The 26,725-nt window shown below is 55.1% G+C and overlaps 1 protein-coding gene across 1 annotated transcript in view; it reads right to left on the minus strand.

Annotated features, from left to right (window-relative positions):
* The window catches only part of RHBDL3 (rhomboid like 3), a 46,217-nt gene extending 19,692 nt beyond the window's left edge, over positions 1–26,525 (minus strand). The window contains exons 1-4 of the mRNA XM_039253578.1: positions 26,411–26,525; positions 8,998–9,156; positions 5,354–5,578; positions 2,410–2,558 (exon numbers count right to left, since the gene is read on the minus strand). Coding sequence (XP_039109509.1) covers positions 2,410–2,558; positions 5,354–5,578; positions 8,998–9,156; positions 26,411–26,521 — 644 coding nt within the window. The 5' untranslated portion in view covers positions 26,522–26,525. The remainder of the gene's footprint in view (positions 1–2,409; positions 2,559–5,353; positions 5,579–8,997; positions 9,157–26,410) is intronic.
* Positions 26,526–26,725: the final 200 nt, after the last annotated feature.

Below are 26,725 nucleotides of genomic sequence, written 5' to 3' on the forward strand. Positions count from 1 at the left end.
TGTTCACAGAAAAAGAGTTTTTCAAAACAGGTGTAAGCATTAGATGGCCGCCTGGGTGGCTCAGTCAGTTAAGCATCTGGCTCTTGATTTTGGCTCAGGTCATGATCTCACAGTTCATGAGATGGAGTCCTGAGTCAGGCTCTGTGCTCTCTCCCTCTCTCTCTCTGCCCCTCCCCTACTCACTCTCTCTCTCCCCCCAAAATAATAAATATTAAAAAAAAATTGCAAGTTTTAGAGATATCTCGTAGAACTTAACAATTCGGTTATCCCTTAAAATCTCATGAAATCCCTTAAAATCTCATTCTACACCCCAACACTCAGGGTTGGGTTTTCTTACCCTGGGAATACTTTCCTTTTTACCCTATCATACATCTGTGACCAGATCTTGTTGCTAAGTGGTGTCTAGCCATTTAACATCCACTGTCTCGTGTAAATTGAGCCTATGGCGTCTGTACAGCTTCCTGAAGATGTTTAAGTTATAGGGTAACAGAGCCCGGCACGAGGGGTCTGGACCCTGGCCTGGGCCACAGCCTTGATCCTGGCCTGCAGGGCCCTGCCTGGAGGCTGAACGCTGTGCCATGTTGGGCACACGTGAGCAGCTGCTTCCCCAGGAGGGCACCTGCAAGCTGGCTCAGACAGATGGGGCTCTGTTCTAAACTCCTATCATGCCTGGAGTCTTCCAGCACCCAAGGCCAGCTGAAGGATCAGAAATGTCAGACAAACGCACTAGAAAAGAGCTGGCCACTGGCATCAGATTCATAGTCAGAGGGACCGCAGAGGTTTTCCGGTCCTGTCTCCTGGCTTACAGACAAGATCCTGAGGCTAGAAGTCACCAGGTGAGGGGAATCCAGGGCTCCTGCCTCCCAATCCAAGCTCCCTCCTCTCTACTGCACTGGATTCACTGGCCCAGAGTGGGCCCCTGGGTCACAGGCCACCTTGCTGGGCTCTCCCCAGATGCTGGCCAGCTGTCCCTATCTCCTGTCTGCTGCAGCACCAGCCAAGAGCCCCTCCCTCCCTCAGAATCACAGACCTGGAATCTCCGCCCAGGGCTCTCCCAGGCAGACACTGCCCCATTAGCAAGCGATAGCCAGAGAAAGAACTGAAGCCACCGCTATGGGCCTCAGCTAAGAGCATCTGTGCCCTGTCCACTTGGACCTCCAGGCTTTTAGCTCCCAGAGGCAAGGAATGGACAAAGAGGTTTTGGAGACTCTGTCCGTTCTTGTTCCTCACCCCAAAAGATCAAGGAAGGCCACCGGTCAGTCCTGGAACTAAGGCAGGCAGTCTTACCCGCTGTGGACTCAAACGCGTGGGCAGCCTGACAGGGAAGCCTCCCCCCGCCCCCCAACTTCCTGCAGTCTCCAGATCTTGGTTCACAAGAAGCCCCATGCATGAGGCTCCCCTTTCATTCCGCTCCTTAGTCCCGTCAGATCGAAGCCTGGGATACAGCAGGCAAGGCAGCTGCCCGCACTAACCATCCGCTCTGGCTCAGAGTGGGGACATTCATCGGTAACCATCGACATGTCTCCTCAAAGCCCCTTCTCACCAAGTGTGGCCTCTCAGGACGGGAGACTCACAGTGAGGCTCCCTCTTGGCCACTGTGGGTCTTTCTTCTAAGGAACAGGAGTGATGGAGCCTCAGGGACCAGGGTGATCCTCTCCCCATCCCCAACCTCAGGGACAGGCTCGCCCACAGCTCTTCCCAGGCTAACAGTGAGCCCTTTCACTTCTCTCCCCGGAGAGGCTGTAGAAGACACCGCAGAGGTGTGGTGTCTGGGGATCCTGATTCCCCAACTCAGTGCTTTTTCTGTGTAAAAACAGTCTGCAGCTAAGATCATGCTCAAGGGGACTGGGACCTGTGTGGCCACCCAGCCAGCCAATAGGTCTTTGTCATGGGGTAGACGGTACCAGTGAGAACTGACTGCATTCCACCCCCAAAAGAAGCTACATGGACTGGTCAACAGAAACTAGAATTATTGCTAGAATTCCTCAAAGAAACTCTCACCACCCATGGAGACCACCTTGGGAGAAAGGCACTTTCAAGAAATCTGTCCTTTATTTCACTTATGGGGGGCATTTTACACACACACATACACACAGTTTGTGGATAGTGTTAACCATGCTTCCCTTTTTGCTTTGGCCACTAGGAAGCTCAGAACGAACTTATAACCTACATTTGTATTGTTCTCACTGTGGGCTTACATTTAACATTTTCCTCCATCTATTTCCCCTTTCCCATACTCTGTCAATAATGAACTGATAGCTTCCGGTATTAGGTAAGTTTCAAGGAGCCGCCTCAAATCCTGTGTCCAGGAAGATAAAAATAAATGGAAACGTATTTCATTCTAGTCTCTCTGGACCTCTCATTTTCCCACAGGGACTGTGGCTAGAGTGAAAAGCAGCAGGCACTCACCCCGCATGCATGAAGATGTACGTCAGGTAGCGCCACGCCTGTGCGCGGAGCTGTGGGTGGTACACCAGCGAGTTCTTCAGGTACCGCGGATGGGTTACCTGCAGCACGAACTGACCCAGCGACACTCCGTTGTAGAGGAAAAAGGCAACCTGGGTGAAAACACAGAACGGTGAGGACCTGTTACTAGAGGCGAGACTGGCCAGGAGTCCAAATCCCCTACAGGAAGTTGTAACTTGTCCTCGGAGAATGAGGGCTGACCCCTAAGGCCAGCGCCCTGCCTTGCTTTCAGCCACCTCTCACCCCACTTCAGTTTGATTGTTTTGTGTTAAATGGTCACGTAGGCTCTGCCCACACCTCCTGGTGCCAGGCAGGAAGGGCTAGGAGGATTTTAAAATAATTGCAGTAATAACTTACATATCCATTTGGGGAAAGAGGGAGTTCTACATTAGGTGATTTTTTTTTTACTGTGGTAAAATACACATAATATAAAATGTACCATCTTCATTAGCTTTATTTTAAAAAATTTTTTAATGTTTATTTATTTGGGGGGGGGAGGAGGGGCAGAGACAGAGGGAGACACAGAATCTGAAGCAGGCTCCAGGCTCTGAGCTGTTAGCACAGAGCCCGATGAGGGGCTCAAACCCATGAGCCATGAGATCATGACCTGAGCCAAAGTCAATTGCTTAACCAACTGAGCCACCCAGGTGCCTCATTCTTTTTTTTTTTCTTTTTAATGTTTATTTCTTAGGGAGACACAGAATCTGAAGCAGACTCTGAGCTGTTGGCACAGAGCCCAACGTGGGGCTTGAACCCACAAACCATGAGATCATGACCTGAGCCGAAGCTGGATGCACAACCGAGCCACCCGGGTTCTCTTTTTGTTTTTTTTTTAAAGTTTATTTATTTAAGTAATCTCTACACCCAACATGGGGCTTGAACTCACGACCCTGAGATAGAGTCGCATGCTCCTCTGACTAAGCCAGCCAGGTGTCCCTGGGGTGTTCACTCCTACAGTAAATGGCCCCGAATTTCTGTTTCTTTAAGACTCAAGCCTGCTTCAGGCACCTGGGTGGCTCAGTGGGTTAAACACCCACCTTCGGCTCAGGGCATGATCTCACGGGTCATGGGTTCGAGCCCCGCATCGGGCTCTGTGCTGACAGCTCAGAGCCTGGAACCTGCTTCAGATTCTGTCTCCTTCTCTCTCTGCTCTTGCCCTGCTCACAACTCTGTCTCTGTCTCTCAAAATTGAATAAATATTAAAAAAAAATTTTTTTAAAGACTCAGGTCTGCTTCTAAATTTTCTTTTGTTCTCACCCATACTTCCAGGTTGTCAGCAGCCTGTTAACCAGGTGTGACAACCAGGCTCTTACTCCCTATTGCTGGCTGGTCGTGGGTGCCTTCTAGTAGCTTCCTGCCACGTCCTTTCCATTCCCTGTTATGGAACCAGAAATCCAAGGTACTGGAACTGTATGTAAAACACAAGCTTTGGGCGTTAGTACGAGTACTTTGAAACAGTTATTTCAGCATTTTCTTCTAGATCGGTGGTTTGAGTTTCCATAGCTGAGGTTTCTGGAAATTGGAAACCAATCTGGACGCCTCTCTGGATGACCTTGGACAAATTACTGGAATGCTCTGGCCCTTGGTCTCCTCATCTGGAAGCGGGGATGCCCACGCCCCCAGGGTGGTCCTGAGGTTTGAAAGTGCTGAGGCACACAAAGGGCCAGCTGTGCATGTCATGTACTCAGCAAATGAAGCTATAATCGGTGTGGGGCTCAGGCCTCCTGGGCTGGACCCGTGCCATTCCCAGCGCCCCCCACCTCCAGCAGATGGACCCCCCTGGGTTCTCTGGGGAGCCGTTCTGTCCATCTTACATGACACGGGTGGTCTGGCGGCAAATACAGCTCCCAAGGCAGCTCATTATTATTGGTCCTCAAATAGAATTTAATAAATAGACCAACACAGTAAGCGTTTGGAGAACGATTCCAAGAATATCTCAGAAACATCGGATCTTCAACATGTACTTGGATGAAGCTGTAACAACAGGCAGAGGAGCGCCTGGCCTGCAGACCAGCTATTGCTTTTCTGATTCGGGGGAAAAAAGAAGGACGCCATGGAGCCTAATGATCCTGCCATTTGATTCGGCATCAACTTCACGGGAACACATGCCAGGGTGGTAATGAGGCCCATGGCTCTGGAAGGGAAACGCTGCAGACTATAAAACACCATTCAGGGGCTGGGGTTGGGGGCCCACAGGTTCTAGGCTCGGCACAAAAGAATTCAGAGTGTCTCACACGTGGGCACGGACTGAGAAAGCGGTACCTTTGGAATCTACTGCCTCCTAAGCAGGAGACGTTTAGAATAGCGATAGGGACAGATCCTTCCCTAAGGGGAGAACATTCTTTCAAAATATGTTCAGCCCACATTTGCCTGTTCATAAACACTCCCTCCTATATGCATTTTGAGGAGTGCTTTTGCGTTCAGAAAGCGCCACCAGCCACTCTGGCGCTAAATAGAGGAGTCCTGTGGGAGGAGGCAGTGGGCCCGGTGATCCCTGCTCTATGGGAGGGAGATGGCCTCCTGGGGGAGCAAACGACTGGTCCACGTTCCTCACACAGGGAGGAACTAAAATAACTTAGTTTTAAGGAGTTAGCTTGGCCCAAATCAACAAGCTTAGGGCATTGTTCTTGGTCGTATGGGGATTTGGCTGCGGTGAGCGTCATTAGGTAGTAACAGCCTTTGGAACATCCTTGCGGTCCAGAGGTTCTCACACCCACAGGCCCCGTAACGCGGCCTGATCCGCACACCCGCAACTGAGCCCCGCCCACTGCCTTTCGGTGGAGAAGACGTTGCCCTTCCTGTCTGGATCTCAAGACACCCTCTTGCCCGCCCCCTCGGCGCCCCCCACCCGGGGGCTGGGCAGCCCCTCCCCCACCCTCGTCCTTGCCTCCAGCAGCGTGACCGTGATCATAAACCAGGGTGGGGGGCAGCAGGTGTAGCTGTCGTAGTACCACTTCCGGTCGATCTCCCGGGGCAGGGTCTCGTAGGCCACGTGGCGGATGAGCCGCTGGGAGAGGTTCAGGCCTTTCTCCTCCAGCAGGGCCTTGCTGCAGAGCCTGCGATTGCCCTGCATGATGGCCTGGCGGAAGCTGTTGGAGCGCTTGTTGCTCATCTGTGCAGGAGACACGGTGGGGGGGCGGGGAGGGCTCAGAACTGGGGTTGCGGGGTCTCATTACGTACCTCGGCCCAGTCCTCATCCGACCTTTCTCTTTCTTCTATAACAGTTAATGAGAAAAACAACACTCCCTGGGGTCTTACGTGGCCGATGTTCTAAACCAACATGTTTTGGACTCATTGGATATTCTTACCGAGTCTACCTGTTAGAGAAGGACTGCGAACATCCCCGTTCTACACAATCATAGAGTTTTAGGAACCCAGCAAGTTCAAACCCAGTGAGGGTCCAGATCCTGTTCTCATGTTCACCGTACCTTCCTTCCATCAACCTACCCATCACCCATCCGTCACAAGTGACTGTGTCTGCACACAATGGTGCTCGAGATAAGTAAGTAAGCAGCCATCGCGGGTCGTTGTGAAGGCTGCTGGGGGAGCACACGGGAGGCAGCCCAGCGCTGTCCCATGGTAGTCAGGGAGGGCTTCCTCGAGGAAGGGGTAACTGAGTGAGAACTGAAGGATGAGTAGGAGTTAGTGTCCGCAGAGGTGCTAGCTTGGGAAGAGGTGGGCAGCCGTGGTTAGGTGGACGAGTTTGTAGAGAGGTCCCTAGAACTAGAACCCAGAGCTGTGTTTGCGGAAGGTCATCACTCCTGAGTGCCTCTGAGGGGCCTGTAATGCTTGGCGAGCCCGGGGACTGCTTGAGCCTTGTCTGAGGACCGGCCCTATCCTCCAGCTGCCCCGATGCCCCCTCACTAGCGCCCTGGCGGCCTCCCTCTGTGGTCAGCCCGACTCCCAGAAACCAGACGGCCGGCCCTGCTGACTTCCAGCTCCCGCGGCCGCTGTTGCCTCCCACCCGCCCTCCATGAGCACACTCCAGGCCATTCTTACGGGGAGATAGAGCTCTCCCAACCCCAGAGCCCACAGGGCTGCCTGGGTAGCTGGGGCGGGGGCTATCAACATATTCCTGGGGCTGTGGCCCTATCAGGGAACGTGTGGCTAAACCCGATAGCAGAAGTCCAGAGAGGGCTGGCTGGGTGAACCAGGCCACACCAAGGCCTGGGCGGTTAAGGTGGAATGAGCCTCAGTCGGCAGCGCCCCTGCTCTATTCCTGAGTCCCACGGACTTCCGCCTTCAAAATCTGGTATAAACCTCGTCCCCTCTAGGAGACCTGTCCAGATGAAGCCCTACCGCTGCTCCCCAATTCCCATCCTCTCCATGGCCACACCCTGAAGACCGGGTGGGGGGCGGGGGGCTCAGCACGAGCAGCGTGCACACACTCTTGCCATTTGCCTGCACCCTTGATGGGTCTAGAAGCATCCTGGGTCTCGGGCCTCGTGGAGCCTACAAGGAGAGGCACATGAGTGTTATTCGGTGCATAGCATCATCTTCACGTTATGAAGCTGGGACTAAACCCTGGATGTGAGTACTTTTCTCAAAGACCCAAAGAGTCAGGATTCAAATCCAGCTACGTGCGACTCCGGAGTCCATGGCGGCCCGTAGGGTGCTTTCGTGCCAGTTAGATAAGGAAGCCTCTTCTTCCAGGTGGATGCACAGAACCCAAGCCACACTGCAGTCCCCGTTCGCCTCACTGGCAGGCGTCCTTGTACAGTACACAGGCCGCACGCCCGTACACGACAACCCTGACCACCCAGCTGTAATGCAATGTAGTCTGTGTTATAAGAGAGGCCTGGGCAAAGCACACTGGGGGCTCTGGATAAGGCGGGTTCGTTCTGCCTGGGCTGGGTTGGGGAAGGGCCCACCGAAGATGCAGGCAGGTTTAGCTGGTTAAAGAACATCAGAGAGGACCCCACAGACCCTCAGCTGGAAAAGCACCTCACTGGCCCAGCCAAGCCTTCGCTCTGCCCCAAGACTGAGCAGGGCATGTAGCAGTCACGCTGGCACTGCGGCTGTGGATGAGCCTATGCAGGCTCAAACCCGTGGCCCGGCCTCTGGTGGCGCTGCTGGGCTCCAAGTCCACCGCCCGATCCACGCATCCTGACCCCTCCATTTAGCTCGGCTCCAGCCCCCAGCCTCTAGGAGGTCTGCTCTCTGGCTCCACTCTGAGCAGTAGATTTCTTCACCCCTAAAAGCCCTACAGCTGTTCCCTGCAATCATGCTAACCTCCGAGCAAAGGCCGGTCTCCATCACGAGGCAATTACAACAACCCCAAAGCCTGGGCGCCCACGTCAGAGAGCTCACCAGCACAAGGGCAGGGGCAGCTGGTACTGGCCCCCGTCACCGCTGCCCTTGAATTCGAGGAGCCTGGGGAACTTTGCACGAGTCATTTCACTCTTTCCCCTCCCTGGGCGACAAGAAAAGGGGTGACTATTCTCACTTCACCAACAGGGACGCCGAGAGGAGGCTGTGGCCTTGGTTGACCCAGCTGGTTCACACAGCTTCCGCTCACGTCCCATCCATCCGCATCCCTGGTGGGATGCTTCCTGCTGAAGCCCACTGAACGCCGTTCCATCCCCACACAGTGGCCCCCATGACAGCGCAGCAGTGACTTCTGCTGAGGAGGAAGTCTCTGCTTCAAGAAACTGGACCAGTGGGCGGGGCTCACAGGCCTCCTGTCTCTGGCCTCTTTGATGACCCAGGACATCAGCCAGCAGGTCTGAGGAGCCCTGGCCTCCATCCGAGCGCCCCAATGCTCTCAGCATCCACTCCCCAGCTCTTCTCCTTCCACGATAACCTCCCACCTCCTACTCTGAGCCCCACCTCTCGGTGGAACCGACCCCACCCCCAGCGCCACGGGTGGGCACTGACTGGCCTGAGTCAATCAACACATGCCCCTGACCCAATCTAGGCCCAATGGGAGGGAGGAAATCTCAAGCCTTGTGTGGGAACTACCACAAAAGAGAGCCTCTCTTTCTCTGCATGGTGAGGGCCTGAGGGTGTAAGGGCTGGAGCAGCTGCAGCCACTTTGCTGCCACATGAGAGAGTTTGGAACTGCCAGGGGCTTCTTTAAGTATGGGCTGATGCTGAAGAAGGCAGAACTGAGTGACAGTGAGAAACCCGGTCCCTGGCGATCTCCTTTCACCTTCTGAAGCCTACACTTTTTCAAAGTTGCAAGTCAACAGATCCCTGCAGTTGTCCCAAAAGCCAAAAAGGTCTTTTTTTCTTTGAGGAGAGGGCATGAGCGAGCGAGGGGCAGAGAGAGAGAGAATCCCACAAGGTACAGAGAGACAGAGGGAAAGAGAGAGGGAGAAAGAGAGAGAATGCCATGCAGGCTCTACACTGTCAGTGGGAGCAGAAAGTGAGGCTTGAGCTCATGAACCATGGGATCATGACCTGAGCCAAAGTGGGATGCTTAACCGAATGAGCCACCCAGCACCCCCACCCCTGCCTCCACCAAAAGGTCTTCTAAGCCATAAACCCCAAACATGTCCCTTCCAACAGTGAGGGCCGCAGAGTGCTCACCAGGTTGACAAAATCCTGGTAGCAGATCTGTCCGTCCGCATGGCTGTCGGCGAGAGCCAGGAGCACCTCCCGTTTGTGTGGGTCAAGCTTGGAGCTGTGGCTCTCCAGGAGGTTCCGGAACTTTCCTGTGCTGATGTAGCCTGTGTTCCCAGGGTCAAACTGAGGGAGAAGCACACACAGCAGTGGGGTCAGTGGGGCCCTGCAGGTGCCCATCTCCATCCACACTCACGGGCTTCTGTCCCCAGCCCTCCGCCAGCAGAGGCCCAGGCCGCTTCTGGAATATTCCCAAGGCCCCCGTGGGAAACATCCAAATAGTGTACAGACAACCACTTAAAAGTCCTCGAAGGCCCCCGAAGGCCCCCGAGCCCTTTGAGATCGCCCAACCCAACCATCTCGTGCGTGGACAGGGAAACAGGCTCAGACAGGTCCGCCCCAACCCTGACCCCGGACAGAAGGAAAGCAGGAAGGGAAAGGCAAGGAGGGGAGGAAGATGAGGAATTCTGGGGCGTGGGCTAGGGGGACTCCAGTGGGGAATGCTGAGCCTCCGCACCGGGAAGCAGGGGCCCAGCCTTGCCAATCCTTCTGCACAACTGCCGGCGTCGCTCACACCTGCGCCCACGCACACCTAAAGCCACGCACACGGTGCTGCTTTGCGTCCCTCCCCCCAGGGGTCCCTTTCCACCCTCATCTCCCTGGGAGTCTCCCACTCACCCTACCCAGCTACTCCATGCAGTCTCAGGATTCCCCGGGGCGCAGGCTGCTCTGGCTGCTCCCCTGCACATGGGACAGACCTCGGCCGCCAGCCTACCCGGCCCTCCACTCTTCTCCCTGAGCCTCTTCACTGCATTGCTGGGCCACCGGCACTGGCGGCACCGTGTAGCCCAGCGTTTAGCAGGAGCCGAGTGTGATCGGCACTCAGTAACATTTCTTGGGTGTATAAATAGTGGGTGTTGGGACGAGCAGACAGGTACTAATCTTCCAGGGAAGGTACCATCGGTTCAGTAGCTAAAGATCTTCATTGTCTCTCCCAGGGAAGCCCATGGCCTTCTGTGCCTAGCCCACAGCCCCTCTTCACTCACAGAGCCCTCCCACCCACCACAGAGCACACACCCTGCTAGAGAACGATGCCAGCTGTCTGTCGCCGATGCTGAGAGCTGTCCTGTTCACAAAGTGCTTCCCCGCACGAGTTCGCTGTGCCCACAGGCACTGCAGTGTGTTGCTCAGATTGTAAAAAGCAAACAGACTGTGGATGTCCGTGAGGCCACGGCAGGGGAGCCCAGGTGACCAAACCCATGTTTCCCCCCTTTTCTTTACTTTTTTTATATTTATTTTGAGAGAGACAGAGACAAAGAGCTTGAGGGGGGGAGGGGCAGAGAGAGAAGCTGAAGCAGGCTTCGTGCTGCCAGCACAGAGCCCAATGTGGGGCTCGATCCCACGACCCTGGGATCATGACCGGAGTCAAAATCAACAGGCGGAGGCTCAACCGACTGAGCCATGCAGGCACCTCTCCCCCTTTTCTAGGTAAGGTCAACGGAGACTATTTTAGGAAGGCTGTTTCCGCGAGCAGTACCTCTAGGACAATCCAAGAGAAAACAGCCAAAACTCACAAGTCAATTCTTCCCAGAACTCAACGAGGGAGGACATCTCTAAAGAGGTCTATTTAAAACTCTGCACGTGTCCCCACCCTCAAGTCCAAGTATCAGGTTCCAGGGATGGCACCTATTTGGTTCACACTGCTGAGACTTTCAGGAAACTCGGCCCCTTCCTGCGCCATGACGGTCTTTAAAGGATGAAAACTCCTAACGTTTGCTGACTGCCTCATGGGGCCAAATACCTTTCTGGGCACTTTATGTGTATAATTTCTTTGACTCCCTATGACAACTTCACAAGCAGGTCCTATTACTATCCCCATAGGACAGAGGAGGAAACAGAGGCACAGGAAAAAGGAGCACAGAGAGGTCAGATGCTGTGCCTGGCAGGCGGCATTCTGCACCCAGCTGGCTTAGCAGCACTGGAGGCCCCCGACTTTCCTTTCCGCCTCCAGGGGCTGCCCTGGAGCAAATGTGAAGGATCAAACGCAGTGAGAGGAGGGAGAGGAGGAGGCTCTGGGGGTCTCCCGGGCCCATCGTAAACAGAGATCTTGAAAGCGGGATAGAGCCTCACCTAGCAACAGTTCTGACTTCCTTAGTGCTCAGCTAGGGAAGCGAGGCCTGGAGAAGGAAAGTGGCAATGACAGCCAGCGAGGGTCTCCTTCTGATGCCTGGGACCCGTTGCACCCCTGAGGGCCGATGCAGGGCACCTGACTCCCCAGCCCGGCCTCATACAGGCTCCTTTGTGCGAGGTGGGCTGATGGTAGGGGTGAGGAGTGGAAGTTGAGAAGCAGCCCCGAGTCCTGAGAAGATCCACTTTTCCTCACTGCCGCCCCCCATGAGCATAGCAAGGGGCGGGCACTGATATGCTCACAGGCTGGAGTCTCTGCTGACATGGTCTCGGGGAGGAAGCCTGATGGCCTCTCATTCAAGAGCAGAGACACCAATCGCTTCCCAGGGGCCGCCTCAGAGGCCTGGGAGGGCAGTGGGGTGGAGGGGCTGGGATCAGGCAAGGGCCCATCTCCCTTGTTCCAGCTCCAGACAAAGAACCACCTGCTCCCCTGCTCTCCCTCCGCCTCCAGGGCTCCCTGCTGTTGTCCTAGTGACAGGGGCTGCCCTGTGGCTCTGGGGGCCCCCACCCCCTGCCAGTCCTGCCCCAAGCACACTACAGGCTCCAGACTACTGAGAATGAGCTGGAAGCAGGCCGAGTCTCCCTTCTCTGCCAAAACTCTACCTTTCATGCCAGGACCAGACAAGCCAGACAATGGGGGTCATCGCTACCCTAATAATGAGGCCTCAGGGATGAAAGAGGGTGCCTAGCAGGGAGAGAGAGAGGCAGGGAAGGGGCTGGCTCCACACAGGATGCCTTCCACCCACCCCCCCATCCTCCCCACCTGGTGAAGATGAGGGCAAGAGCAGAGGCAGACACTGGGCATGGGGGTCGCAGAGAGAGGAAGACAAAGGGAGAGACAGAGTCCCAGAGAGAGGACGTAAACAGAAGGCAGACAGAGGCACATCCCGATGGCCCAGGAGAAAGCCCAGGGCTTTGAAAGGAGAATGCAAGGAACAAGGCAAAACCTCATCCTTGTCACAGCCACTAACTAGTTTGTATAATTTAGGGTAAACATCTCAAGCCATAATTGCCTCATCTATCAAGCATGCCTAACGTCCCTTCAGGTTGCAGTGGGTTAGCTGCTCTCCAGGGCCGAGGGCTTCATGGACTCGGTGTCCACTTCTACTTGCCTCATTCAAAGTGACACCCGTGTCACGGGGGCTTGGCTGACGCTCCTGGGCACACTTCCTGCCTTTGGGCCTCCTTCAAGGCCAGGTATGGGGGATAAGATCCACGGTTTGGAGATTTAGGGAAAATAAACTCTACAAATACAATCTTCCTTGTTAATAACGTACTGAGGACCCCAAAGCTCCCCGCTGCCATGTGCCCTGTGCCCTGGACTCATCCACTGTTAGCACTGGGTCGCCTTCTGGATGAGGTCTGGCTGGGCGGGGGGTGCAGGGGCATTCCGGTGTCTGGGGCTGGTGTGGGGGCATGGGGGGAGCAGTGACTGTGAAAGGGCTGCAGGCAGGGGCCCAGCAGGCAGCCAGGAGTCAGGAGCATCCAGGCAGCTGCCTCCTGAATGGGGCCCCGGCACTGCGGAGGGAGGGGGCAGGCCAAGTCCACATTCAGTCTGAGTGGAGGACGCTGGTGGCAGGGGGAGGAGAAAGGCAAAGAGCGAGGGCTGACCCTCCCACAGGCTCCCCGCCCACCTGCTCTGCCCTGAAAAGAGCTGCCAGAGGCTCCTCAGGGACATTTAATCCAGGCAGCACCCAGCCCTCTGGCCCCTTAATCCCCCGGGTGGCCAGTTTTCCCCAGCCTGGGGCCCCACACAAACTCTGTCACGTACCCCATCTCCTGCCCTCAACCCCTTCCTGGGGCACTGATTACCCAGGGTGGGGAAAGAGCCTGGGAATCACAGCCTGTACCACCTAGGGCTCCTTCCCCCTCTTTGGGGCAGGGAGTAGGGGGAGTTTCAAAAGGAGCCCTGCCCCACCTGCTGTGCTATCTCAGGCAGATCACTAACCACACTGCCTCAGTTTCTCTTCCAGTCACATGGTAGGAACTCTCCTTTCTCAGGGTAATGTAAGGGGGTCCATCCCCATTGGTGCACACATAAGCAAACCATATGCAAATGGGGCTTGGGGAGAGAGAAATCTACAACCCACACAGCACGTAGAGGCAGCCAGTCTTCTCTGTCTTTGCTCGGTCAAAGGGCTGACGGGAAATTTGGGATCAGGATGAGGCAGCTCACATCATGGGGGGAAGTGAGTGAGGTCTCCCTGCTGTCAGGGGGATCTGAGGATGCGGGGGGGGGCGGGCAGCAGCAGGCCAGGATCATAACTTACGGCTCAGGAGAGCTGAAAGGAATCTCTGTGGTTCTCAACTGCTCTGCAGAAACTTAGGGGCCCTGAGGCCCAGGGAGGGCACTCAGTAACCCCCCTCTGCCTAGCACTCGGCTGAACAACAACACGAGTGGAGCTACATATGTAGAATGGCTGCTAGGTATCAGGCACTACCTGAGGTCACCCTGCGTCCTGGTTTGCCTGAGACACTCAATAGGTTTATACCTATTGTCTCAGCATGATTATTACCATTGCCCCTTGCACCCTCAAAATGATCCCAATTTGGATGACAACTTATATATAGTCCCCCAGTTCACCCTCACAGCAACCCTCTGAGGCAGATACTATCATGAGCTCCCGCTTACAGGGGAGAGAAAGGAAGCGTGTGGGGAGCTGAGTTGGCCAAGTCTGAACAGCCCATGATTGGTGCAGACGGTTTCACATCTGGGCAGAGGGGCCCAAAGCCTGCACTCTCCCATGATTAGGACAGAGTGGCTAGGGGCGCCTGGGTGGCTTGGTCGGTTAAGCATCCGACTTTCGCTTAGGTCATGATCTCGCGGTTCGTGAGTTCGAGCCCCGCGTCGGGCTCTGTGCTGACTGCCAGCTCAGAGCCTGGAGCCTGTTTCAGAGTCCGTGATTCCCTCTCTCTCTGACCTCCCCTGCTCACGCTGTCTCTCTCTCTCTCCTAGAAATAAATAAAAACATTAAAAAAAAAAAAAGGAGAGAGTGGCTAAAAAAGTGTGAGACACCTCAGTCTAATCCTCTCCTTTGTTCATTTAACAAATATTTACCAAGGATCCACCACGTGCCAGGCACCGCGCCTCATTTCCTGGACAGGGAACCACAGGTGCAGAGAGCAAAAGAAACTAGCCCAAGGTCACAGTGTAAGTTAGCGATCAAGATGGGAACAGTTCTGGGTTCCTCCGTGGGAACCTGCCCCAGTCTTGCCCTTCCTTGTCTTTCTCTGTGCCATCTTGGGTGTGAAATACAGCCTCTGGCTCAGGGTTTTGTGGAACATCAGGCCCAAGATGGTGTCTAAGATAAGGGTTCCGAGGTCCCATAAGTTTGGGAAACGCTTTTGGAAGAGCCTGATGTATAAAACCATACTAAGGGGGTGCGCCTGGGTGGCTCAGTTGGTTAAGCGTCTGACTTTGGCTCAGGTCGTGATCTTGAGGCTCATGAGTTCAAGCCCTGCGTCGGGCTCTGTGCTGACAGCTGGAGCCTGCTTCGGATCCTGTGTCTCCCTCTCTCTCTCTCTGCCCCTGTTCATGCTCTGTCTCTCTGTCTCTTAAAAATAAATGTTAAAAATTTTTTAAAAATACCATACTAAGGGCCCTGCGAGGTCTCACAGTGTAGAGACCAGTCTGATTTTGTTCAGCCCAGGATTTCCCAAACTTACCGGCCCTCTGAGCATCATATTTTCCACACCAACACTCCACAGAACACCCTTTGGAAAAAACGCATGAGTCCACTGCAGTCATTGCTCCCTTTTGTTCCAAACCAGCCTGTCACACCCATTTCCTGAGTGGCAAAGGCCCTCAAGTCAACTGACACTTTGTCTGGAGGCCCCCAGCAGTTAGAAATCTGTGGGACCCAGAACACAGCCCGGGGGCTGAGGGGGGTGTCGCCAGGGAGAGGCTGAAGAATCAGGGACTGGCCTAAGGGACGGCTGGGCTGAGCTCTCAGAGAACAGCCCTGCGGGAGCCAGGATCTGCCTGTTCAGCACCCAGGACAGCGGCGCCACTCCCCTCCCCCCTCCCCCCCAACTCCTCCTGCTGGCTGGGGAGCCAGGCCAAGGTTTCAGAGTTTACCCAGCAGCAGCGAAGCATCAGAGAAAGAAGAAAGGCGCACACACGCCTATTTTCTATCTATTATGTATGTGTGAGTTGTACAAACTGCATTTCCAGGACAATTACACGTCTGGTCCCAGTTCCCAGCACTCGGATTTCCTTCCTGCTCTGAAGATGGCCCTCTCCCTCTCCTTGATCTAAAGAGGCCCAGGATCTCAGGGAAGGCCGTGGGCACCTTCGAGGACCCCAAAGGCAGCACCTGGAGTGCCATCCAGATGGAGACCTCTCCAGTCTGGAACTCAGGACCTGGAATCTCGGGAAGGCTCCCATCCCTGGCCCCGGTGTACCATCGCTGTCCTTCAAGACAGAATGAGCCCTGGGAAATGACCACATGGCATGCGGGTGGGCGGGCAGGGGGGAGTATGAACAGCTGCCCCTGCTCACTTTGGGGGTGGTTACCAAAGCTCATCTGCTGGGTCCCTGCACAATTAACCAGGCTACCCAGGGGCTGTGCTTACCCAACAGCCACAGCCCCTCAGGGAACCCTGGCCCATTATGGATATTTACTGCCCCATAAATTAGGTCCAGGCCTGCAGCTGCTGAGGTCAGGAGGTGAGGTTATGGGAATAGCAGCTTTCTCTTCCTCACAAATGAGGATGCTAATTCTCCCCATAGAGAAAACCACCTCACACCATTCCCCTGACTTCTCCCCCTAGCTCTGAAATGCTGATTTTCACAAATCTTTTATTACTTTTCTTCTCACTTCAACCCTGGACTGAGTGCATGATTAGTCCCATTTAACAGATACAGAAACTGAGGTCCACAGAGATAAATGGCTTGCCCAGAGGCTCCCCCCAGGCAGTGGAGCAGGGCACCACATGGTTGCTCAAGCTGGGGCTGGAGTGGACTTTCGGACCTTAAGCCTCCCTGGGAAGAAGAGAGACCAGTTCCCAAAAACCAGGTTCTGGGGCACCTGGGTGGCTGAGTCGGTTAAGCGTCCAACTTCCGCTCAAGTCATGATCTCACGGATCGTGAGTTCAAGCCCCGCGTCAGGCTCTGTGCTGACAGCTAGCTCAGAGCCTGGAGCCGGTTTCAGATTCTGTGTCTCCCTCTCTCTGACCCTCCCCTGCTCACTCTGTCTGTCTGTCTGTCTGTCTGTCTCTGGCTCTGGCTCTGGCTCTCTCTCTCTGTCAGAAATAAAACATTAAAAAACAAAAAAAACCCAAAAAAACAAAAAACCAGGTTCTGACTCTCCTGTCCTTGGGTCTCCCCACATGGAGGCAGGAGAAACCCCTGAGCTCCCCTGGGTTTTAGCCAGGCCAGGCCTCTGACAGCTGGAGCAGCTTTCGTGCTACTTCCCAGCCATATTATTTCTGTTCTTTCAGCTGCCACGGGAAGGGTCTGCGGGGAGGCAGCTCATCCCCTCTCAAGAGGCTTCTCCCAGAAGCCCCAAGCCAGGCTCCTGAGCCACCCTCCTCCCCACAAGTCAAACAGCTGAACGGGGCTCTGAGGTTGGTTAGGGAGCTGGAACACCCTCCCCTCAGCAGAGAAGTGGGCATCCTGGCCTGAGTCCAGGCTGAGTCGCCGGATAACGGGCATGTTTCCAGAAACCACCCAATGCTCTCAACACCTGGGCTGGAGGGGAAGCACTCCCAGACTCTCCCCGGGATGCAGGACGCTGGGGTTAGGAGGGCAGTGAGGGGTGGGGGCCCCTCTTTCCTCCAGGCTATGTCTCTTTCCACTCTGAAAGCCCCTTGGAAGACCCTGCTTCTTTTTCAGAGTCCCCTCCAAAGGTCTTGGAGACTCTGGGGGGCAGCTGGGGGCTGGGACTCAGAGGCAGGTCTCTTGGGTCCCCAGGAGCAGACATAATGCCCATGCTGACTCATCCAGGCACAGCCATCACAGCCGCCTGGGGACTGAAGCTGAGTCACAGCATCAGCCACAAAGGCAGGCATCCCGGAGGTGAGGGGGCTGTCAGGTCACAGGGGGGAGGGGAGGGGTCAGTGCGGAGGGATTGAGTGGGGGAAAGGGCTTACATCTGCTCCATCCTTCCCCTCCCTTCAGCCTAAACCCATTTCCTCCTGATGCTCCTAGAAGCCACCACCAAAGGGTCCCTTGGGTCCCTCGTTCCCCAGAAAAAGAGTCGGCTGAGAGAACCAGAGAGGAGGGGAGTGGGGGCAGGGAGCCAGGATAAGGTAGGATAAAAAGCCACCAAGCTCCTCCGCCTCCTGGGCCCCCCACCCTGTTTCAGAAGCCACCTTGTGGACAATCACATAGAACCCCTTCCACAGAGGACCCTCCTTGGCTTTGTGTCTCTGGGCAGGCCCCGCTCCCTCAGGCCTCAGTTTCCTCCTCTGTAAAGAGGGTCTAGCAACCTCACGGGGCTGCTGAGAGATCAAAATGAGATGAGGAGATATGTTCATGCAGTAGGCACTCAACACCTGCTCTCTCGAAGACCCAAACCTGTAATGCGCTTCAGGAAAGCTGGTGGGCGTGGGCGGGGGCTCCTCCCGGGTGTTCATGGCTCACGATACACAAGGACAGAAGAGTGGCCTATTCTCACAGTGGACCACCAGGCAGAGGAGGCTGGCTCTGGTCACCCGGCTGGCGGGACCCTTCACCCTTAGCCATGCAGGCAGCCAGCCAGTGACCAGAGGGGACACTTGGGCGTCATCCCTGCCCCGGCCAGCCTTGGTCCCCAAGCTTCCCTTCTTCCCCTGTGGAAAGTTCGGGAGGAATGTGGATGTCCTGAAGCCAGCTTGACAGGTAGGAGGAACCCCACCTGATTCCTGGGGGTCTGAATACTCCGATTCAACACCTGTGACCTTTACATGTCGGACGTGCTTTTGAAATGAAAACAGGGCCCATTTCCCTACATCCCAGTGACATGAAACGACCTCCATGTTTATCAGGTGCTCACGACATACTGTCCCAAGTGCCACACACACACTCTCTCTCGTGAGCCTCACAGCAACCCCGAAGGAAGGGCGTTATTCTAGGCAGCTTCCAGGTGAGAAAACTGAGGTCTGGAGCGGGTGTCTGGCTTGTCCATCACCACACAGCTGGGAGCAGAACTGGGACTTGAGCCAGACGTGTGTCCTCTCTGCTGCCCTCCTCACTCAGGATGCCAAGTAAGCAAATGGAAGTCTGCGCGGCCTGGCGGCGGGAACACCGGTCAGAGGGGAGCTCTGCTAGGACTGCACCGAGCGACCTCAGAAGGTCGCTGACCTCTGCTTCTGCGTTTGCAAAACAAGCAGATTGGACACGATGCTTCCATCAACCTTCTACTGACCTCGGGTCCTTCAGGTGGTAGCAGCCCCAGAGAGGCCAGCCTGAGCGAGGCGGCCCCGCGGTCAGGGCCTGCTCGTGGAGGGGACATCTGGACCCAAGACAACACTTGCAGACCTGGAGCCCGACGTGGCGATCGCTTGACCACGTGTGTGCCAGTACGTGGCAGGCCCCATACAAACTCGGATCCCTTGGCTCCACTGCTCAACTGCTATCAAATGTACTCCTGTGAGAGGTCAGGGACACAGGGGTCGACTCAGCACGACTGCCAGGGTCACCGGGACTGCAGCAGGGCAGGAAAGCTGGCTTTGCGGTGGAGCGACTTCCACAGCCTCAAGGGCCCTTGGAGGCCACCCAATAACGGGGTTGGAGGTACAGAGCCTGAACAAGGGCTCCCGTCAAATCCATGGCTTTGTCGTTCTCTGGGAACCTTGTTCCGCTGGCTAATCCTGTGTTCTGGGGGCCGCCATCAATGCCCTGTTTCTGGGGCAGGTGTTTCCTCTGTGGCCCCTCACTCATCCATTCAGTAGCCCCCGCGTGAACCTCTTTCCAGCTCCCAGAACTTAAGCCAGCTTGCCGGAGAATTGCAAATGAGGTAGGCTTTAGGGTCAGGCCCAGGGAAGACCCCCAAGCTGGAAGAAAGGGGGCTGAGCAAGGGAGATACTTGGGGAAAGCAAGCAAAAAAGTCCTCTGGACACAGAAATGGCTTTTTTGAGGAGCCCAGATTGGGAAGGAGCTGGTTTAGGGGGGCTACTGCCTTCCCCATGGGGGCCTGCATCTCAGAAGCAGCCCTAGGATTCTTCCAGTAAAGTCTGAATCCCTGTCCAGAGACAGTTGTCAAATGTCCACTGGGTATCAGACATTGTGAAGAGTCTCCATTTCCATTTCATTTCTACAGTTGCCCCCGGAGTTCAAAATGACTGTCCTTGTTTGGGGCGCCTGGGTGGCTCAGTCGGTTAAGCGTCTGACTTTGGCTCAGGTCATGATCTCGCAGTTTGTCAGCTCGAGCCTTGCGTCAGGCTCTGTGCTGACAGCTCAGAGTCTGGAGCCTGCTTCGGGTTCTCTCTCTCTCTCTCTCTCTCACTCTGCCTCTCCCCTGCTCACTCACTCCCTCTCTCTCTGTCTCTCAAAAAGTAAATAATAAACATTAATTTTTTTTTTAAAGATTACTGTCCTTGTTTTACAAGTAAGGAAACTGAGGCTCAGAGAGCTAATGTCACTTGCCCCCAGTCAAAGTCAGTAAGGCTTGAAGCCAGCTCTATGTGGCTCTGTACCCAGAAGGCTGCCTAAGTTGGTCTTCAAGCTGGTTGTCACATGTTTATAATTTCAGTGGTGGGACAGTCAAAACCTGTCTGCTTTCCTTCTGGGAGATTAGCAGAGTTGGGGCTCTTCTGGCAGTCTGAGAAATGCAGGCTCCCAGTGGAAGGGGGAAAACACACACAAACACACACGATCGAATTACTTTCAATCTTTCCTTTTCCTTCTTGTTCATCTGAGTTCAACATTGCGCTGTGTTGACTTCTGCTCATTAAACATTTGTAGATCTTGAAGGCATTTTAAGGGTGAACCCAGAAATGGTTTTCCCAGCCTGGAAGCCCTTTATGGGTCCTCTATCTGCCATTGACTCATTCTTTGACTTTGGATCCCTGAGGGCACTTCCCTGGGGTTCAGGAAGGGACCGAGAGGGAGACTTTCCAAGTGTAACCTGAAAACGGGGAGCCTGAAGGGAACCTATGGAAGAATATAAAGCAAGGACTGCACAGTTACAAATGTCAGCAGAATAGATAAGAAGTAAAGAATAAACCCGGGGCGGCTGGGTGGCTCAGTCAGTTAAGCGTCTGACTTCAGCTCAGGTCATGACCTTGAGATTCTTAGGTTCAGGCCCCACATTGGGCTCTGTGGTGACAGCTCAGAGTCTGGAGCCAGCTTCCCATTCTGTGTCTCCCTCTCTCTCTGCCCCTTCCCTACTTGCACTCTGTCTCTCTCTCTTTCTCTCTCAAAAATAAATATTTAAAAAAATAAGCCCAACCACATATAAAAATTTACCAAGTGATAAAATTTTCCAAACAATACCTAAAGGAAGTATTTCTTTTCTTTTTTTTTTTTAAATTTTTAATGTTTTTATTTATTTCTAGGAGAGAGAGAGAGAGACAGCGTGAGCAGGGGAGGGTCAGAGAGAGAGGGAGTCACAGACTGAAATAGGCTCCAGGCTCTGAGCTGGTAGTCAGCACAGAGCCCGATGCGGGGCTCGAACCCACGAACCGCGAGATCATGACCTAAGCGAAAGTCAGATGCTTAACTGACTAAGCCACCCAGGTGCCCCTAAAGGAAGTATTTCTTAATAAATTATGCTTGCATAACTGGATAGGAAAAAGGTCTGGATGGAATAAGGGGTTAGATGATTTTTTTAGTCATAGAAAAAGTAGTAGGAAATAGAAGTGCATATTCATAAGATCTGAAGAGGGAATGAAGACAGGGGCACTTTAGTCAGAAAAGCGAGCAACTGACTCGATCTCAAGGTTATGAGTTTGAACCCCATGTTGGGTGTAGAGATTGCTTAAGTAAATAAATGAACTTTTAAAAAAATGTTTATTGGGGCACCTGGGTGGCTCAGTCAGTTAGGCATCCGGCTTCACCTCAGGTCACGATCTCATGGTTCATGAGTTCTAGCCCTGCATCGGGCTCTGTGCTGATAGCTTGGAGCCTGGATGGAGCCTGCTTTGGGTTCTGTGTCTCCCTCTGTCTCTGCCCCTCCCCTGCTTGCACTCTGTCTCTCTGTCTCTCTCTCAAAAATAAATAAACGTTTAAAAAAACATAAAATAAAAAAACGGTTATTGATTTATTTTGAGAAAGAGAGAGAATGAGCAGGGGTGGGGCAGAGAGAGAGAGAGGGAGAGAGAATCCAAGGCAGGCTCAGCCCAGTGCGGGACCTAAACCCACAACCCGTGAGATCATGACCTGAGCCAAGATCAAGAGTTAGCTACTTAACCGACTGAACCACCCAGGCTCCTCTAAACAAATAAACTTCTAAAAAATAAGATAATCAAATAAATAAAGACAGATGAAGACTGCCCTGGGTCCAAAGCAATAGGAGGAATCATGAAGGAAAAGTTCAACCAATCCAACTATAGAAAAATAAGAAATATAGAAAAATATCATGTAATACCATGATATTACACTATAACCACAGATTTGTATTTAGGTAACTTTAAAATCTAATATTTTGGAAAACCATTAAGATCCTGAGTCTATGCGAAGGCAATTCTCCCAGCAGAAGTGTACATAGGAAACAAAGCATACGGAACATCTAGGGGTTGGAGCGATGACCTCTGCGTGTCCTGCCTGCTACAACTTCCAGGACCCACGGGGAAGAGGTCAGGGGTGGGGTGAGGAGGGATGACATGCTACTCTCCTGCTTGACAAATTCCCAGAACACCTGTGGGGCAGGTAAACCTCCAGGGACGGGGGTCACCTGTTTCCTTCACTTCGAACTCCCACAAAAGGCATCCTGGCCATTTAGTTGGGGGGGGGGGTGACCACACAGGATGAATAGGCGAAGGGACAGCGTCTCGACCTTGAGGCTTAATTAGCTTCATGTTGGGTCAAAGGGACTCTATGTGCTGAAGAACCAGACAGCAGGTCCCAATTTGAAACTGGATGATCACTGGGGTTTCCTTGACCCAGGAGGGAAAGGAGGACTGACGGGGGCCGGCTTCTCATCCCACCGACCTCCGGAAGGGGGACACATCAGCTTGCAGAGACTTGCAGAGACTCTGACAGGCGTCAGACCCCACCCACCCCACCCACCCCAGTTCAACTAGTTAGGACTCTTTCTGTCTGTCTGTCTTTCTTTTTTAATTTGAGAAAGAGAGAGAGAGAGAGAGAGCAAGCACAAGTAGAGGGGAGGGTAGAGGGAGAATCTTAAGCAAGCTCTGTGCTCAGCATGGAGCCCAATGTGGGGCTTGATCCCTCAACCCTGGGATCATGACCTGAGCTGAAATCACGAGTCGGATGCTCAACCCACTGAGCCACCCAGGTGCTCCAGGGCTAGTTCTGTATGAGATGGTTGGGCGACCGCCTCAACCCCCAGTCAAACAATCTTTCCTAGTGCACCAAGTCCACCAACCCTCAAGTCGTACCTTCTAGCAGGCCCACAGGAAGAGGCAAGGGGAAAACCCTTCCGCTTTCTGAAGGACCTAGCATCCTGAAGTTCCGAGTCTGAAGCTTCCTACCTACTCTCCGGTTAGCCCCTTGGGGGGAATGACCCCAGGGGCAGCTTCACAAAGCAGGGGGACAGGAACACAGAGGAAATCTGCCAGAGGTCAACCCCTGCCCAGGAGAGGCTCTCCTTAAACACAAAGTACCCCCAGGAAGGAAGGCAACAGAAATGGGCTTCTAATGTCACGTGAGGGACGGGGAAGAAATTACTGTGACCAAAAAAATGCTTTACCCGGGAGAAAGTCTGGGAGTTTCTTTCCTAGAATTAATTTTGTCTGTCTGGAAGGGTATCTGGGTGGGCTTTCCCAGAAGTAGGGGATGTTCGGTTGTGGCACGAGGGACCCCCCCTCCAGTAGGAGGAAATGGATTTCACAGACCACCCGCTATTTCGCTACACATTGGCTCTGCTCTCAGCACTTCCTCTCCCCTCTCTGCTCCAAATTCTTCCTACTAAAAGTTTTCCTCCATTCACCCAAACAGTTCCTTTTAAAATGTAAACACAGACACAGAAAACCAATCGAATGAGAAAGAGACACAGAGGGGAAAAAAAAAAAAGAAAAAAAGAAAAAGAAACACTTTGTTCTAGGTTCTGATTCTAAATCTGGCAGGAGGTGTGAAGGGCTGACAGCTTGCTGGTCTTAGTATCGGTGGCAGCAGGCGGCCCCTCCTGCCTCAGGGCAGCAGGCCAGCAGCTGCTGTGCTCTTAGGAGCCGGAGGGAGAGTGGGTGGCATGTGGGAGCAGAGGGAGAGATGCGCCAGCCCCCTGGGACAGGAGCCGGGTGGACGCTCCCCAGACCATGGCCAGGCCTCGTGCTAATGTGGAGGACACCCCCAAGCCCCGGCCCAGGCCTGCCAGGACGCCCGGCTGTCGCTCTGCGTACCTCAGTCCCACTTGGGCACCTGCGTTTAGTGGGTTCCCCGAACTGAACTTGTCTGAAACCAAAGCTGTCGTCTTTGCCAGCAGCCGCCCCCACCCAGACTTTCCCTTTTTCCTCCCAGCTTCAGAATCTCAAAGTTTTATCTATGTGCTTCACTCATCGACTCAGGGGCAATAAGGTCTTCCAATCGCCCCACTGCCATGTCCCTCTTCCTTTCCGTTCTCACCGTCATCCAAACACCCTGACTAGTTTCCCTCATGCCTGCAACCCACCTCGCCTCCACCCTGCAATCACGCAGGACCTTTCCAGAGCACTGCTTGGATCCCTGCTAAAAAACAAAAGAAAACAACAACAAAACTTTCAAACGCTTTCCCTGCATGCAACAGGACAATGTCTGGTCCAAGCTACTTTTAAAGCTCCATCTTCTTCTCCAATCCAACAGGTGCCCTCTGGCCCGACCAGACAGGGCTCTTAAAGTTGCACAAACTTCGTGGCACAACCATGCTGACTGCGGGATGGCAGCGTTCACTATTCCCCCTGCATCGAGGAATGGAGAGGGAGAGGGAAACACACAAACGCTTTCAACAGGAGCACCCAGCAAAGAAGAAACTGTTTCCTTGCTGAAGGTCAAACGTCCATCCATGGATTCCAAAGCTGGCGTTTCTAACTCCATCCCCCACACCTAGACGCGAGGTGTTGCAAACAATCACGTGCAATTTCCCCCTAACTCTCTCATCCGTGTGCCGCAAAGTTAGAGTCAGCTTTCAAAAGAGCCCATACTGTGAGTCACCCTCCAAGGACGCCAGAGATCTGACTTCAGTGGTAGCCACCTGGATCTCTGAGGGTGGAGGTAGGAAAGGCAGGGGATGTTAACCTCAGCCCTCCCCAGCCCCCCACTGCAATCGCCTGGCATAAAGAGAATGTCCCAGGCTCTCGATACCTATTGTCCAATTTCTATGTGGTTTAAACGGAGCTCTGGGGAGGCGGAGCTGGGAGGAGGAGGGAGGAAAGGATCTCTCCGGGGAGCCCACCGCCTACTCCTGAAACCTGGAGAGCAGTGGAGAGCCGCGTTCGGAGATGCGCTAAGCCACGCCCCCACCCCGCGTCACCGTCTCAGGAGTGCAGAGCCGGGGAAGCCCACGCAGGCAGGGAGGCCGATTGCGGGGAGCGCTGGGAGGAAGTGGGGGGATTTAAATGCTCACGTACCTGATCAAACAGGACTTTCCAGTGCTGGTAGAGAGGGAGGCCATGCACAAGAGGAGGAAGAGAAGAGAGAGAGAAAGAGAAACACACACTTATCACCAAGGACTCTCTAGCCCCCTGAGACTCCGGACATTGCCTCCCAGTTGCTGTCCAGACTCAGGGACCCGCCACAAGACACCAGGGGGAATGTGGGAACAGCTCCCCAAGTGCACTAAGCAAAGGGAGGGAACTCAGTTGTCCCCCACTTGGAGACAGGCAGAAGGGATAAACAGAACAGGGGTGATTCTCAACAATGACTAAATAAAGGCATCCAACTCTGCCCAAGGGCCTCTAATAACTTGCGCCTAAAGCTTGTGGCCGTGTTTCTTCCCATACCTGGGAAAGCACACCCGGGTGCAATCCCATCAGTCCCACCCTGCTGGGGGCCAGAGACCCCTAGTCAGGAAACCTCAGCCTGCATAACTACGAACATCTTGCCTGCAGTTTGGGAGGAGGGGTCTCTGGAAAGCACTGAAATCTAAGCAGCCTCTCTCAAGGCTGAGTCTAACTGGTGATACCTGAGGGCGGGGAGCACAGGGCTTCGGGGCCCGGGGCCCGGGGCCCGGGAGGCAGGTGAGAGGTTTAACCGCGGGAACCAGAGGGAAGGGAAGACGTTAAGCTCCCCTGGGGCACATTCATTCAGACTTGTCGGCTGAGGTTTAGCAGGTTGGGGGACCTGGCGTCACCTCCATTTCCCCATTCTGAGAGACGGCGAGGGCAAGGCAGAGCGTCTGCCCAGGTTTTCGCCGGGGTCTGCAGGTTAACCTCGGGAGGGAGTAGCTCAGGAAATTCCAGTTCCCAGGACTCCCCGGCGCGGGCTCCGCAGATGGCTCCCCGGACCGGAGGGAAGGAGACTCTCCGGCGGCAGATGGCAGGGAAGCCCTCTGGGGCAGCCCCCGCCCCCATCCTCGCCCGGGGGACCGTCGCAGGCACCGACTCGGTCTGGGACTCCTGGGCTCCCAGTACGCCCCCTCTCCCTCCTCCGGCCCGGTTCGCGGACTGGGGCCGGCTTGAATTTCAATCAGTGTCGCGACAGGGCAGGTGCAAGGAGGGAGCTAATCCGGAAGCGAAGAAGGGGGTCGCCAGGCCGGTCGGCGCTGCTGGGTGCCAGGGACTCTGCGGCGCCCGCTCGTCCCCCGGGCTCAGAGAGCCCGCAGGTCGCGAGTGGGAGGGGAGGGGGAGTCACTGCTGTGACGCGGCCGCCTCTGCGGGAAAACGCCGTGTCCCGGGCACTGCACCAGCCGGCGGGGAGGGGGCTCCGGCGGCAGACGGGTCCCCAGCGCAGCGGCCCGGCCGCGTCCCGCAGGGAAACCGCCGGAGCGGGGGGTGGCGCGCGCGCGTTTGGGGGAGACCGGCCCCTCCGCCCTCTCCTGCCCGCGGGGACCCGGCCAATCCGGGGCGCTCCCGCGTCACCTTGAAGCCTCCGAGTTGCCCCGCCGGGGAGAGACGGGGGCAGCTCCCCCACAGTGGCCCCCAGAAAGTTTGCCCGGGCGGGGGAGGGGGCACTCACGTCCTCCGGCGCCGCTGGCTGCCGCTCCTCGGCCTCGGGTTCCAGCTCCTCGATGCGCTCCGCCTCGGCGCAGGCGGCCACTGCGGGGCCCGGGCTGGGATGCTCGCCCATGCCGACGCGGGGTCCAGGGCTGGCGGGCGGCTGCGGGGCTCGTCCCGGGGCGCCGGGCTAACTTTGCTCGACGCCGGCCGCACAGCCCCGGGGGCTCTGTGCGCACCGCGCCGCCTCCGCGCCAGCCCCGCCGCCCGCGCCCGCCCCCATGGCCCCGGCCCCCGCGCCGCCGCCTCGCCACCCCGGGACGCCCGGCCCCTCGCC

The sequence above is a fragment of the Hyaena hyaena genome, unplaced genomic scaffold, assembly GCF_003009895.1.
Source record: "Hyaena hyaena isolate Hyena2069 unplaced genomic scaffold, ASM300989v1 scaffold_10, whole genome shotgun sequence".
Lineage (NCBI taxonomy): Eukaryota > Metazoa > Chordata > Mammalia > Carnivora > Hyaenidae > Hyaena > Hyaena hyaena.